The sequence below is a fragment of the Microtus ochrogaster genome, chromosome 4 (assembly GCF_000317375.1).
Source record: "Microtus ochrogaster isolate Prairie Vole_2 chromosome 4, MicOch1.0, whole genome shotgun sequence".
Taxonomy (NCBI): Eukaryota; Metazoa; Chordata; class Mammalia; order Rodentia; family Cricetidae; genus Microtus; species Microtus ochrogaster.
In genome coordinates, this window is record NC_022011.1 from 37,746,745 (window position 1) to 37,761,208 (window position 14,464).

At 42.2% G+C, this 14,464-nt stretch overlaps 1 protein-coding gene across 6 annotated transcripts in view; it reads left to right on the forward strand.

The window, feature by feature from the left end:
• Rabgap1 (RAB GTPase activating protein 1) overlaps positions 1-14,464 on the forward strand; it is a 158,793-nt gene that overhangs the window by 49,823 nt on the left and 94,506 nt on the right. For all 6 annotated transcript variants that reach the window (XM_026777425.1, XM_026777415.1, XM_026777419.1 and 3 more), the window contains one exon: positions 493-662. In XM_026777425.1, the coding sequence (XP_026633226.1) occupies positions 493-662 (170 nt within the window). The remainder of the gene's footprint in view (positions 1-492; positions 663-14,464) is intronic.

Consider the following 14,464-nt stretch of genomic DNA (forward strand, 5'->3'; position numbering starts at 1 on the left):
TAGCTATCCTGGGTTTTTTGTGTAATAGCCTTGCCAGTCCTGGAACTCAATTTGTAGACCAGGCTAGCCTCAAACTCTAATAGATCCGCCTGCCTCTGCCTCCTGAGTTCTGGGTTTAAAGGTGCATGCTACCACTGCCTGGTTAAAAAGCCAGTACTAACAAAATTGACAACTTGAGAATCTACAGGGTTTGTGCAAGACACTTAAGAAATGTATAGCACTTTTGTAGGCATGGTCTGACTGTATATTTCTTTATGCCGGACTGTTGTCACCACCTAATTCTACCTCTGGAATCCTTCCTAGGATCAGAGTTCTCAGTGTGAAAAAGATTTCCGCTGCTTGTCTAATATTTTATTTTCCATGTCTGCTTACAGAATTTTCATAGTTAAGGTATCTTGAATACTTAACAATTAAAATCAATTACTTCTCCAGTGATTACATGAACAAATATATTTCCATATTTTTCTCTTTCTTGTTTCTCTCCCTATCTAGATAAAGTGTTGTTCATGACAACAGCTGTGGATTTGGTGATAACAGAAGTACAGGAGCCCGTTCGTTTTCTCTTGGAGACGAAAGTTCGAGTTTGTTCGCCTAATGAAAGGTTGTTCTGGCCCTTCAGCAAACGCAGCACTACTGAAAACTTCTTTCTGAAACTAAAGCAGGTACTTTGTCCCCCAGGGGGATAAAAAAGTAGGATCAAACCTGAGGCTGATCAATCATTAATTATTAGATCTTTCAAAGAGTCATATGCCTTCTAAATGTATTAAAAAGAAAAATAATTTAATAATGTTACTCACCTGTTGTAATCCAATACTTTTTACCTTTCCTGAAGATCCAGGGTTCCATTTATCCTCTTCCAAAGGAATTCAAAATTTCCTGCATGCATAGTTTCCTCCTTGTCTTTATTCCACCCCTTTCAACATTGTGTTTTCACTGGATGTAAGGTTCTTCTCATCTCCCTCAGCTCCACTGCTGTGTCTGTGCTTACATTTTCATTTCTGGAATGTCCAGCTAATTCTTATGTGTGTTTTTCTTTTGTTTTATTTGTTTTTAGTTTCTTCTGAGAGTTTGTTCTCTTTTGAGCAGATTTTCTTTGACACAGTTGAGCATTATGTGCTACAACTCTTTCAGAAATCACTGAATGACCCTAAAGGGATGATATCTTCCCTTTGTTTGTCTGTATCATAGTCGTGTTAATTATTTAACAGTGCTGCTATGTATTTAACAGATTCTATTGTGTTTTTCTGAAAAAGGTCATTTTCCTTCTTACTTTTTTCTTAGATGGCAGTTAACTTTGACAGGAGTCAGTTATTTATCTTACCTGTGATGGCAGTGACTGAAATATGGTGTGTTCTTTAGCCTTCCTTGGCTCTAAGTTTTCCACCACATACTGGTCCTTATTTTTTTTTTAATTGATATTTATTAAGCTCTACATTTTTCTCTGCTCCCCTCCCCGCCTCTCCCCTCCCCCAAGGTCCCCGTGCTCCCAATTTACTCAGGAGATCTTGTCTTTTTCTACTTCAAATGTAGATTAGATCTATGTAAGTCTCTCTTAGTGTCCTCATTGTTGTCTAAGTTCTCTGGGATTGTGGTTTGTAGGCTGGCTTTCTTTGCTTTATGTTTAAAAACCACCTGTGAGTGAGTACATGTGATAATCGTCTTTCTGTATCTGGGTTGCCTCACCCAAAATAATGTTTTCTAGCTCCATCCATTTTCCTGCAAAATTATACCTGTCATTGTTTTTTTTTTTCCACTGTGTAGTACTCCATTGTGTAAATGTACCACATTTTCCTTATCCATTCTTCGACCGAGGGGCATTTAGGTTGTTTCCAGGTTCTGGCTATGACAAACAAAGCTGCTATGAACATAGTTGAGCACATGTCCTTGTGGCACAATTGAGCATCAATGTTCATGAGTGAGATTAGTCTGTAATTCTCTTTCTTAATAATGTCTTTCTTTGGTTTGGGTATCAGGGTAATTGTAGCCTCATAAAAAGAGTTTGGCAATGTTCCCTCTGTTTCTATTGTGTGGAACAATTTGAGGAGTATTGGTATTAGTTCTTTGAAAGTCTTATAGAATTCTGAGCTGAAACCATCTGCTCCTGGTCTTTTTTTGGTTGGGAGACTTTTGATGACTGTTTCTATTTCTTCGGCAGTTATAGGTCTGTTTAATTTGCTTATCTGGTCTTGATTTAATTTTGGTAAGTGATATTTATCCAGAAAGTTATCCATTTCTTTTAAGTTTTCCAATTTTGTGGAGTATAGGTTTTCAAAATATGACCTGATGATCCTTAGTATTTCCTCCATGTCTGTTGTTATGTCCCCCTTTTTATTACTGACTGTGTTAATTTGGATATTCTCTCTCTGCCTCTTGGTCAGTTTGGATAAAAGTTTGTCTATTTTGTTGACTTACTTTCTTTTTAATTAATTATTTTTTTCCATTAAAAAATTTATTCTTCCTCCCCTCCTCTTTTCCTCTAATAGGTGTGGTTGGGGCTGTCTGAGATTCTGTTGAATAATCTTCTAGGTGTCAGTGAATCCAAAGCTCAGATGGTTGTTCCTCGTGGTACAGTCATTGTCACAGTTCTAGTTACCCAGTTGGTTACTCCTGTTCCTGTAGATAGCTCTGTGCTATCTTGGAGTTTGCTGTCTCAGGCCTATTTTGGCCTAGGTTGCTGGCTTTGATCTGTTTCTGTATATCCTGGTCTGGAACCTGTCCTGCAGAAGTCCCTGGCTTGGAGTTGGACCTCTTCTGGTGGAGATTGCTGACTCTGGATCTGGTAGCTGGCTCAATCCTGATCCGCCAGCATTCTGGGACTGGGTTGACCCACACCGTCAGCCTTTGTCTTCACTCTAATTTTCCTGTGTGTCCAAATTTCTTGAAGGAAGTCACCGTCCCTGTTGACCAAAATTGCTGATCTGAGTTCTCAGCTCCTTCTACCTTTCTGTCTCACTTCTTCCTTAAATACTTACTCCTCACTTTATTTCCAGGATGTCTCATACTTACTCCACTCTCGAATGCTCCACCTATCTATCTGCCTTTACTGTTGCAGTTTATGGCCATTACCTAGTAATTTCCTAGTCCAAGAAATGTACTTTTTTATTCTTTGTGCTCCATACCCAGTGTTGGAGGAAATCCTGTTTACTTTCTGACATACCGTGTGTCTGCCTACTTTTCTGCACCTGAATTATGTTAAACCCTTATTCACTTGCCATATCATACCTTCTTTAGGTCAGATCTTATTTTTTTTTCTAATACAAACTCTTTATACTAATTTTTTTAAAACTTTATTTGATGCGCATTGGTATGAAGGTGTCAGATTCCCTGGAACTGAGTTACAGAGAGTTGTGAGCTGCCGTGTGGGTGCTGGGTGTTGAACCTGTGTTCTCAGGAAGAACAGTCAGCACTCTAAACCACTGGGCCATCTCTCCATTTCAATCCTATTTTTTTAAGAGCTAGAAATCATTCTTTCTTTCTTTCTTTTTTTTTTTTTTTTTTGCCAAAATTCTTATCAGACTGTAATCAGGCCTTCTAGGTCCCAGTAGATATGTCTTTCTCTTCCTTTCCTGGTGCATACTGTTCTAGACTTGTTCTTTTTATTTTTTGTTTTCTGAGTCAGGTTTTCTCTATGTAACAGTCCTGGAACTCATTCTATAGATCAGGCTGGCCTTGAACTCTGCCTTCCTCTGTCTCCCAAGTTCAGGAATTAAAGACCTGTACACCACCCCCAAAGCCTGACTTCTAGGCACATTCTTAAGGATTCAGTTATCAGCTGTTCCTTATCAACTACACCTTGGAGTACTTTCCCCTGGCTTCTATTGGCTAATGCTCATCTCTTCCTCATCTGTGAGTTTTCACTCAGATTTACTCAAATGCTCACCATGAGTACCCATTTAGTTTGCCTATTCTTATGCTGATACTGCCAGTGTTCTCCAAGATAGGGCAACATAGTGTGTATGTGAATGATATAACATGTATAACTAGCTTTCATCTTTTTATTTTATACTATACACAATGTAATATATTTTCATTTTTCTTAGCCATTTTATTATCTTTGCTAATCATTGAATACTGATTCATTGATAAATCCTAAGGCTTTAGTGTAATGGTAAAAATAAAATGGCGCCGTTCACCAAGGGGTGGCAGTGGGCCACGATGGGCAGCAGGTCCCAGACAGGGAACCACACAGCGGGTGAGAGACATCCACGTGTCAGCAGGGCCTAGGACAAGCCACTGAGGGTGAGAGACAAAGATGGATAGGCATACCATACAGAGAGAAACTGGGTATTTATTTAGTGGGTTATGGAGGGGATAGAGAAAGGGAAAAAGGGGGAAGGGCAAAGAGAGAGAGAAAAAAAACCCAGAAATGGCAGGGGGATAGAAGCTACTCCTTCAGGAGAAAGACCGAAAAGAGAGAAAGAGCTTAGGCTAGAAGAGGAAGGAAGATCTGCTTGTCTTGGTGGACATAGGAGGGAGTGGGCTTGTTTCTTAAAGGGACAGGACAGACCATTACATTCTCATCTCTTTTTTTTTTTTTTTTTTTTCTGATTTTTTCGAGACAGGGTTTCTCTGTAGTTTTTTGGTGCCTGTCCTGGAACTAGCTCTTGTAGACCAGGCTGGCCTCAAACTCACAGAGTTCCGCCTGCCTCTGCCTCCCGAGTGCTGGGATTAAAGGCATGCACCACCACCGTGCTGCTTCTCATCTCTTTTTTATGATAAAAAGGCAGGAGGTTAGGCACAACAGGTTAAAGGAATTGGGCGGTGGATTCTCGAGACTGCTTCCTGCTTATTTGTGGGCATTGTCTTGTGGGGAACTTGAGAAAGCTGGGTGCTGGTCACACTTAGACTTAGAGGCTGTGTAGAACATACATTTGAAACAGAATTACATCCGTGTGGCCACACCATTCACGCATTCTTTCATACTTGAAGTAGAGAGGAAAATTACTCAGCACTGGTAGCCACCTTGTTGCCAAGCTACCGTGCCACAAGCTGCGGCGGAGAGCAAAGGCTGGAATTGAAAACAGCTGCCTCATAGATCTGACTAGTCTTGTTAGTTTCTGCAGGACCCGTGGGAGTGGTGGCAGGGGCAGAATAGACGGAATGGGAGTGAGATGAAAAGAACATTTTCAGATGGGTAGGAAGGGGCTGCCCACTGAAAAGAAAAACGGAGCAAACAGGACACCAACAGAACATTCATTCATAGGCAGGTGGCTGATAGTTTGAGGGTTTATAGTTCATAGCTGAAAACGTGAAAACAGCAACACCATAAGGCCTGTAGAACATCTCTCTACAGGTGGAAAACCAGAGGCTAGAGGCCATCCTGGATAATCTCTCACAGCGGGGACCCCAGGCCCTAAAGTGAACGCACTGTGCTAGTACTAGTACGGGAGGTCTGACCCTGGGGCGTCTGATCACATTTTTAGCTATGGGAAGCAACGAGAGATGAATGTCAATATAGATCTTAACTGCAACCATGAAAGCTGTGGTTGGGGGATTCCCCCCATTTCTAGGAACACTGTAGCATTGCCAGGAGCTCAATGGTCAAGTCCTCAGGTTCACAGAATCGGTTTAGCTGACCAGAAGGGGGAAACTCACCACCGAAGTTGATGGTGTGCATAGAGGTCAGTGTTCAGGCAGATAGAATGTGGGGCTGTTGTAAAGAAACCTGGTTCCCGAGCCAAAGGTTCTACGTGTCCTCAGCCAGTCCACCTGTGGGCGGGAAGGAACGTGGAGAGTACCTGGCCAAGTCATGAGCACCAATGTAATGGTAAGAATAAAACAGCTCCATTCCCCAAGGGAGGCGGCAGCAGACAGCCGGCCACGAGGGGCAGCAGGTCCCAGGCAGGAAGCCCTGTGGCAGGTGAGAGACCTCAGCACATCAGCTGGTCCCATGAGGAGCTATGGTGGGAGAGAGACAAGGACAGATAGGCACACCATGCAGAGAATGTGGGCACTTATTTAGTGGATTATGGAGGGGAAAGCGAAATGGGGGAAGGGGAGAAAAGGGTAGAACAGAGAGAGGCAGGATGGGGGAGAGGGAGGAAGTGGGCAAGGCTTGTCTCTTAAAGGGACAGGACAGACTTAGAACATAGTAATTCTCAGTAATTATTTATTTTAGTGTTTGTTGAATTAAGTTTATGTACTTGTAACTTTGATTTCCTACTCTACAAAATTAAAGTATTATATATATAATAAGGTTTGAGTCCGTGATTATTGGATATCCACCACTGATGATAAGCCATTCAAATTAAATTAATAATGTTATGCCCAGATCACGGAGTCCCCTCAAAACCAACTAGGAGACTGAGTCCTGTATGTAAAAGCAAAGAGCCTTTATTCTTATACAAGTTTGCAAACTCTAAGACTCTCCCTGTGTCCATCATATTGGCATGGTCGGAGAGCCCCAAGCTCAGTTGGGGTTGGGTTTTTGTAATAGCAAAGGTCGGGGTGAGGGATTTCTAAGGTTCCGGACCCCTGATTGGCTGACATTTGTCTAAGGGTGTCCTTTGGAAAGTGATGGGTGTGTGCTGGCAGGTTATCCTATCTACAATGGTTTGGAATGTTAGACATTTCCTTTGGATGGTCTGTTCCTGGGTGGTGCCTGGGTGGTCTCAGTTTGTGGTCTTTCTTGGAACCAGAGTTAACTACTGAGACTCGGGCCTCTATTGAGTTTGTTATGGCTGTGTCCTACAAATAAATCCAGGTTGACTCTCAGGAGAGTGGGAGGGAAATCACATGGCAAATATGGCTACCAGGTCTTAAGTAGCCTATAGGCATGGTTTTGAGCAGCCCCCAGAGAAGGAGCTGTTCCTTGGCAGGCTTTCTGAGGGGGGAGGGGTTGCTGCTTGATGGCCTTGTTGAGGAGTGTGACCTAAGCATGGAGATCCCCAACATCCTAATCTTTTTGAGTATGTATGGATGCTGGTAGGGCTTCCACCTAAACATCGCAAGTCTTGCTACTTCCTGCAGGCATGCAATTGGTTGTTCACATTCTGTCGACAGTGTGAGCTAAGAAACATTCAGTTAGCTGCCATCCTGGAGACCTCAGGAACCTTGTTTCTTGAGGAGGTGGAAAAGGCAGCATGCTTGGAGAAAAAGTAGGTTGTTTTCATCGGCACCACGAACAGGTCTAGCCATGAAGAATAACTGCCAGGAAGAATAAAATGGAGAAGTACCCTGGATGTACAGAAGAGGCAAAGGTGAATGAGCGAAACATGAGGGCACATAGGCCGTTCATTGGAACATCTTGGAAAACCAGTTTCCAATTGCTGGGTAGGTGTCCACTTGAGCCTGGAGAGGTGGTACCATTGGTGAAGTCCTAAGAGTTGGTACAGGTGCTGGCATATTTGGAGAGCCCTCTGTGGTTTGGCCTTGGCCCAGGCTAGAGGAGTGAACCTGCAAAATATGCTCAAAAAGAGGTGAGGTCAAATGGGCACTGGAGACTTAGTTTTCATCAGATCATATTTCTTAACACAGTAGCAAAACTTCTCCCAGGAACCTGCAGGTGTCTGTAAGCAACTGAACCGATTTACATATTGGTGTCATAGTGAAAAGGCCATGGCTTTGCTTTGAAAGGCATGAACAATTTAGAAGACTACCAGAAGAAATTTAAGACTCTGAACCTCCAAAGTTACATCTGAAACCTGTTAATTTTGGACTATGAAGTGGGCACACCTGTCTGTACTTTAACAGGAAACTTAATGCGTTACCAGGGTACTTGTAGCCTTGGAGGTCAGAGGAGAACTGTTAAACTGGTACCCTTTTGAGAAAAGGCCACCAAATCTGAGAGGAATGAATTTGAGCAGAAGTCAGACAGCCTTCTAGCTTCCTAGGCTGCAGGCTCAGGTCTTTGGCAAATACAAGTCTCAGAAGCAGTACTTACTTGCCTTTAGCTGCTAAGCCCAGGAGGCCTGACAGACTTTTTCTGTGGAATAGGGATTTGGAGATTGGCCTGCCTAACTTGTTAGGGTGGAACATTCGATCCCCTGTTGCTCTGCTTGTTCACATTGTGGACAGGGTCTTGGCAGTTGAGGTGAAAGGCAGTTTTTTGCCCCATAGCTGGCATTGCCACATTTGAAGCAAGCCTCCAGGTGGAAGTTCTGCAGCCATCCGTCTTCTTGGAGGAGATACAGGATGCTGCCAGGAGCTGGCATGTCTATCATAAAGAGCGTTTTTGATTTATGCCATACTCTCAAATCTGTAAAGGTGCTTAAGGATCAGGGTATGATTACCTGTCAGGTGTATATAAATTAGACAAATATTGTTTAGGCTTAACTTTAGAGCATATAAATTAAATCTGGACATACAGTTTACCCAATTAATCATAGCCTACCACAGTTAATAAAGGCACAAGATTAGAAGGAATATTTTCAGTTGTGGTCCTGAGACCTAGAGCATAATCATAATCTGTGTAAGGCAAAACCAAGTTTTAATATTGTAAACAGTTTAGTGTTTTAAATCAATAACATCAAGGGGTTTACTCTTAGGTTACAAAATCTGGCTCATTGCTCATTCATTCCTGTACATGAATGTAGAGGTGCAGCTTTAATATCTCAGTAAGACAGCATTGTTTTAAATCCTATCTTTTATAAACTTTATTTTTAGGACAAGACAGGAATTAGCATACAGAAACATATCCTAACCCAAATTATATTGGAGGTCTAATGTCTCCTTGGTGGGGCCATTCCATGTTGTCACCCTTACTAAATATGGCAGTAAACTCAGAAGACCTCTGTCTCTGACCTTAGTCAAAATGGCACTTGCCCAAATGGTAAGGTATTGGCAGATCACGTGATGTTTTCCAGAGCAGTTTCAATCTGGAGTCACAAGCACACATACACATACAAAAACAAAACAGGCATGCTATGACCATGTTATTCAAACATACGCACAGAATAGCAGGGACTTCCCAACAGAAAGGCAAACAAAACCCTAAAATAAGAGATTACAATATAAAACAGCATAGGAAAGCATAGGAAAGACAGATTCTGGCCATGGCAGTGCTATGGAGGGAACCGAATAGGCAGGAACAAACAAGGAAGATGGAGTTGATAGAGGTAGGTCGGGCTGAACCGAATAGGCAGGAACAAACAAGGAAGATGGAGTTGATAGAGGTAGGTCGGGCTGAACCGAATAGGCAGGAACAAACAAGGAAGATGGAGTTGATAGAGGTAGGTCGGGCTGAACCGAATAGGCAGGAACAAACAAGGAAGATGGAGTTGACAGAGGTAGGTTGGGCTGGTAGAATTACAACATGGTACTGTAGGACAGAAGGCAGAACAGGCAGAAGGTATGGACCTGCTGCGGGAAGAATCCCTGCATGGCCAGACCAACCGCTAGGGAAGCCTGTTGGACAAAGTCAAAATGAGCAAGCAGACCCTGCAAAAGGTATGCCAATAAGAGAACACAGGAGGAACAAGAGGTTCATTCAGGATGGGGGGAAAGGAGGAAAAGGGCATCCTGGAGGTAAGACATGAGAAGCAGATGAGCAGGGAGCAAGGGGTTTGAGGGAAGAGCATGGGAATGAACCAATGGGAACTGGGAACCTACAGGGCCACTTGGCAGAGAGGACACAGCTGACTGTTGGGGCAGAGGGAGCAAACAGCCATGGCTGGACCAAACATCAGGGAAGCAAAAGCAAAGTTAGAGTAAGCATCCACGAAAGCAACAAGTCGTGGAAACTGGGAGGACAAGTGGACAGAAGCATGAAATTACAGGCAGGCAGAGAAGCAAGATTGCCTGCAGACAGTAGGAAGGGAGGGGGCAGGAACCTGGCTAGGGTAGCTCAAACCAACATAAGGTGAGACAGCCCCAGTTTGTCAATGTCATAGGGTGTCTGGGGAGCGAACTTGGACCTGGAAGTATCCATTCTCAGATCATTAACTGCCAGAGACTATGGCAGGGTGGTCCCTGAGACAGCCTGAGACCAGAAAACGGAAAGACAAAAGTATGCCTGTCTGGAACTTGTCCTAAGAGGCAGGAACTGTCCCTACCCTGTGAAGGGCCAGCACTACAGTGTCCCTACCCTGTGAAGGGCCAGCCACTACAGTGGGACTTGTCCCAGACAAGGAACCCTAAAAGGCAGGAGCTGTCCCTACCCTGTGAAAGGCCAGCCACTACAGTGGCTTGGCAAGCAGGAAGGGATCCTGGATCCACTCGAGGCTGTTGGCTTGAAGTGGGTAAGTCACCAAGCAAGTCTGTCAGACGGCAGGGAAAAAAGAGTAGTTTTCCACAGCCACATGGTCACCAGAAAACTCAACTTGATTCAAGTTTTTAATCCCCAGTTATTGGCTATCTGCTGCCACTATTGTAATGTGCCAATCAAACTGTATTAATAAGTCCAAGTTTAATGAACAGAGCACTCTTGGGTGACCCTCAGAAAGGCAGGAAATGAATCACAAGGTAAATATGGCTACCAGGTCTTAAGTAGCCTATGGGAGTGGACTTTAGCAGCACCCAGGGAGAGGAGCTGACCCTTGGCAGGCTTTCCGAGGGGAGGGCAGCTGTTTGGTGTGCTTTTTGAGGGGGCAGGTATTGGAATGGGAGGATTGAGACCCGAGCATGTAATGGGGCCCCAAGCTGGAGATCCCAGCAGTATGGATTTATTTTATATCCAGATTAGTTCTGATGAGTATATTTAGACAAGGGTTTCTTTCCAGCATTGTCTTAAGAAGCAGAGTAACCCTGAGTCTTCACAGGAGAAAGAGATTAGCATAAAACCAGCATCCTGCCTTTAACCAATGCCCAGCTTTATGACTTTGAGTGATTTTCTTTGACTGTGTGTCTCAGTTCACTGAATTCTAAATTGGCCCCAATAATAGAATCTCCCTCATCCTGTTACTGTGGCATTAAAGAGAAATTCTATAAAGTTGTATTGGAAATTCTCTGTGCATTTTATTTGAGAGGTACTATGACAAAATCAGAAAATTCTAAGTCATAAATGAGAACATTGTTTAACATTTATTTACTCATTTAGAAAGCCTTATTCCATCAAGGTTGGCCTCAAACCCTCAATCCTTCTGCCCCTATTTCCTGAATGCTAAGAATTAAAGACTTTTCCACACCCAGCACCATTCATTGTTTAGGTGGGAGGGTAGTGCTCAGGGAAGAGTGTAGCCAGAGACTTTTTTGCATCCCACAGCTGCTTATAAAATCACTCCCGGGGTTAATATTAATTACAATTGTTTGACCGATAGCTCAGACTTATTACTAGCTAGCTCTTACATATAAATTAACTCAATTCTATTCTCATGGCATCTTATTCCTTTGATGGCTGTTGACATCCCTCTAGATCCCACCTTCTTTTTTCCCTGTATTCAGTTTGGCTTTTCCACCTACCTATATTGTGCCCTACCATAGGCCAAAGCAGCTTTATTCATCAACCAATGGAAGCAACACATATTCACAGTGTACAGAAGAACTCCCACATCAGAAGAGCACTTCAGAAGTCAAGTAAGGCCGGGCGATGGTGGCGCACGTCTTTAATCCCAGCACTCAGGAGGCAGAGGCAGGCTGATCTCTGTGAGTTCGAGACCAGCCTGGTCTACAGAGCTAGTTCCAGGACAGGCTCCAAAGCCACAGAGAAACCTTGTCTCGAAAAACCAAAAAAAAAAAAAAGAAGAAAAAGAAAAGTAAGTTCACAAGCATTACTGCATGTCCTGGGAGTAAGGGAATAATAGTTCAAAGTGTGTCTACAGTAACTCTTGAGAGATGATGACTCAGTGCTTAAGAGCATTGTCTGCACTTCCAGAGAACCTGGATTCAATTCCTAGGATTTACAACCATCTCCAACTCCAGTCCAGGGGATCCAGCACCCTCTTCTGGTCTTTCAGCCTCTTATGCACATGGTGCACAGACAGTGCAAGCAAAATACAAAATACCCATATACATAAAATAAAGATAAATCTTTTACAAGTATCTAGTGCAAGAGGCAATAAATAATTTATATTTAATAACTAGAAACTAATGTTTATAGTACAAACTTGTAAGTTTCTTTCACTAATGTTCTGGTTTATTAGTCTTGGGTTAGTAGACATAACTCTGGATACTGCATTTTTCTTGGGTTTCTTGTTATCTTGATTTTAAGTACTGTGACCTGCTAGACTAGGGAAGGTAAATCTTTTGGTTTTTTTTAAAGACTGCATGGGTTTGTAGAAATACTACTTTTTTGGTTAAGTATAGAGTATTTCTTCATGAAATATTATTTTAATTCCTTGAAGAGATGAAAATATATACCCTAAGGTATTCTCGTACTTTTAGCTTAACTTTTAAAGTTAGGCTATAAAAGTGTAGTGAGTCTTTCTCTGTCCCGCCAGCCACCTCCCAAATAACTACATGGAAACTTACTATTCATTATGAAAACCCAGCTGATAGCTTAGGCTTGTTTCTAACTAGCTCTCATAACTTAAATTAATCCATTTTTATTCACCTGTGCGCTACCACATGGCTCAGGACTTGTTGCCTCATCTCTTACACGTCATGCTTCCTCTGTCTCCTCGTGACTCCACCATGTTCTTCACAGCATTCTCTCTGCCCTGAAAATCCTGCCTAGCTGCTAGTTGTTTATCTCATTATTAAACCAGTCACAGTGACATATCTTCACACAATGTGAAGGAATGTTCCACAACAGTAAAGTATGAAGTACTTAAACAATTTTTCAGTTTTTAGACACTCACAAGTAGTCTTAATCACAGTCCTTGTAATCTAGTAGCCTGCCTACATCCATCACTTTACTGGCCGTTGCTGTCTGTCCTGTGCCACTGTCACAGCAATTGAGTGAGCATATGTACTATTCTCATGGATGAGTTATCTAGAGATAGACATTTTTACAGATGGTTGTAAGCATAATACTTACTCAGCCTTCTGAGTGTCAGCAGGATTCCTCCACAGAGACAGGCTAGTTTTGTCTTTCTACTAAAACGGTTTTTTAGGATTTGCTTAAATTAAGTAGTAATTAAAATTTGTAGCCCTTTTGATTTCTGAGCAGACAGAAAAGAAAATAGGGCTACCAAGCAGCTTTTTAAAATACACAATGTATAGTCTTTCATGGTATTGTTGGTTTTTAACTTTTTGTGTTTTTTTCACCATAAATATAAAGAAATGTTGTTGTTGTTGTTGTTGTTGTTGTTGTTGTGTGTGTGTGTGTGTGTGTGTGTTGTATATTTCTTTTACTTAAATTATCTGGTGACTTAGTAACTCCTTTTTAAGTTGGAATCCTTCCCTTCTAGTATGTTTTATTAAGATGGAATCATATTAGAAAAGAAACTTAAATTAGTAGGGAAAGAAAGACTGCATTCTTTAAATGTTCAGATAACATTCACTAAAAAGGATCTAGATCCTAAATAGTGGCATAAGGTAAGTGCAAACCAACAAGATATCCTTGGCAATATAAAACTATGGGCGAAATCCTGCTAATTGTCCTCTCGACTCCATACAGGGGCACATCACACATTCCCATAATAAATGTAGTTTTTTAAAAAGACAGAGAAAGCAGCTGAAGAGATGGGTCAGGAGTTAAGAGCACTGACTACTCTTAAAGAATGTGCTAGGGCTGGGTTCCCAGCCTTCATACCATTTGTAACTTCTGGCTTTGCAGGTACAGGACACACACATGCAAGAGTCAACTGTACATAAGTTAAAAAAAATTTAAAGACTGAAAAAAATATATATATCAAATTATAGAATTTGGGGGCTGGCAAGATAACTCATTTGATTATTGAATGCCATGTAAAAAAGTCAAATGTGGTCATGTATATCTGTAATCCCAGAACTCCCACAGCCAGCAGGGAGACAGAGATAGGCGAATGGTCCAGAAACCGCAGGGTCAGCTACCAGTGTGGCGGAAAAAAGTAGATACTAGAAGGAAACTAACTTGTTAGAGATGTCCTCTGACTTCCACATTCATGCCATGGTCCATGCATGTCTATACTCATACACAGTAATAAATTACAAACTTACTGCCAAGTAAACTATAGGGCATTCAATTTTGTATGCAATTGTTATTTTACAAATAAAGTTAATATCAGCTGATAAACTTAAGTGATGTTACCAGAATCATAGAGAAAAGTAATATAACCATAACTGATAACCTGGGCCTCTTGTTCTCATTTGCTCTGTGTGTGTGTACACAGCATATGAAGTAAACTAGTATACATCTGCCAAATTTAGGGACTGGGGAGGTGGCTTCTTGGCTAAAAGTGTCTACTGAACAAGCATGGGCACCTCAGTTTGAATTCCTTTCACCCACATAAATGTGTGGTCATGAATCCATATCCCTAGAGCCCCATTGTTGAAGGACCAAAGCAAGCCTGGCTGAGATGGTGTTTCAGATTCAGTGAGCGATCCTGTTTCCAGGAAATAAGGTGGAGAGTGATAGAGCAGGACACCTGTAAATTCCTCTTGATCTCTGCACATGTTTGTTCTCTCCCTCCCTCCCTCCCTCCCTCCCTCCCTCCCTCCCTCTCTC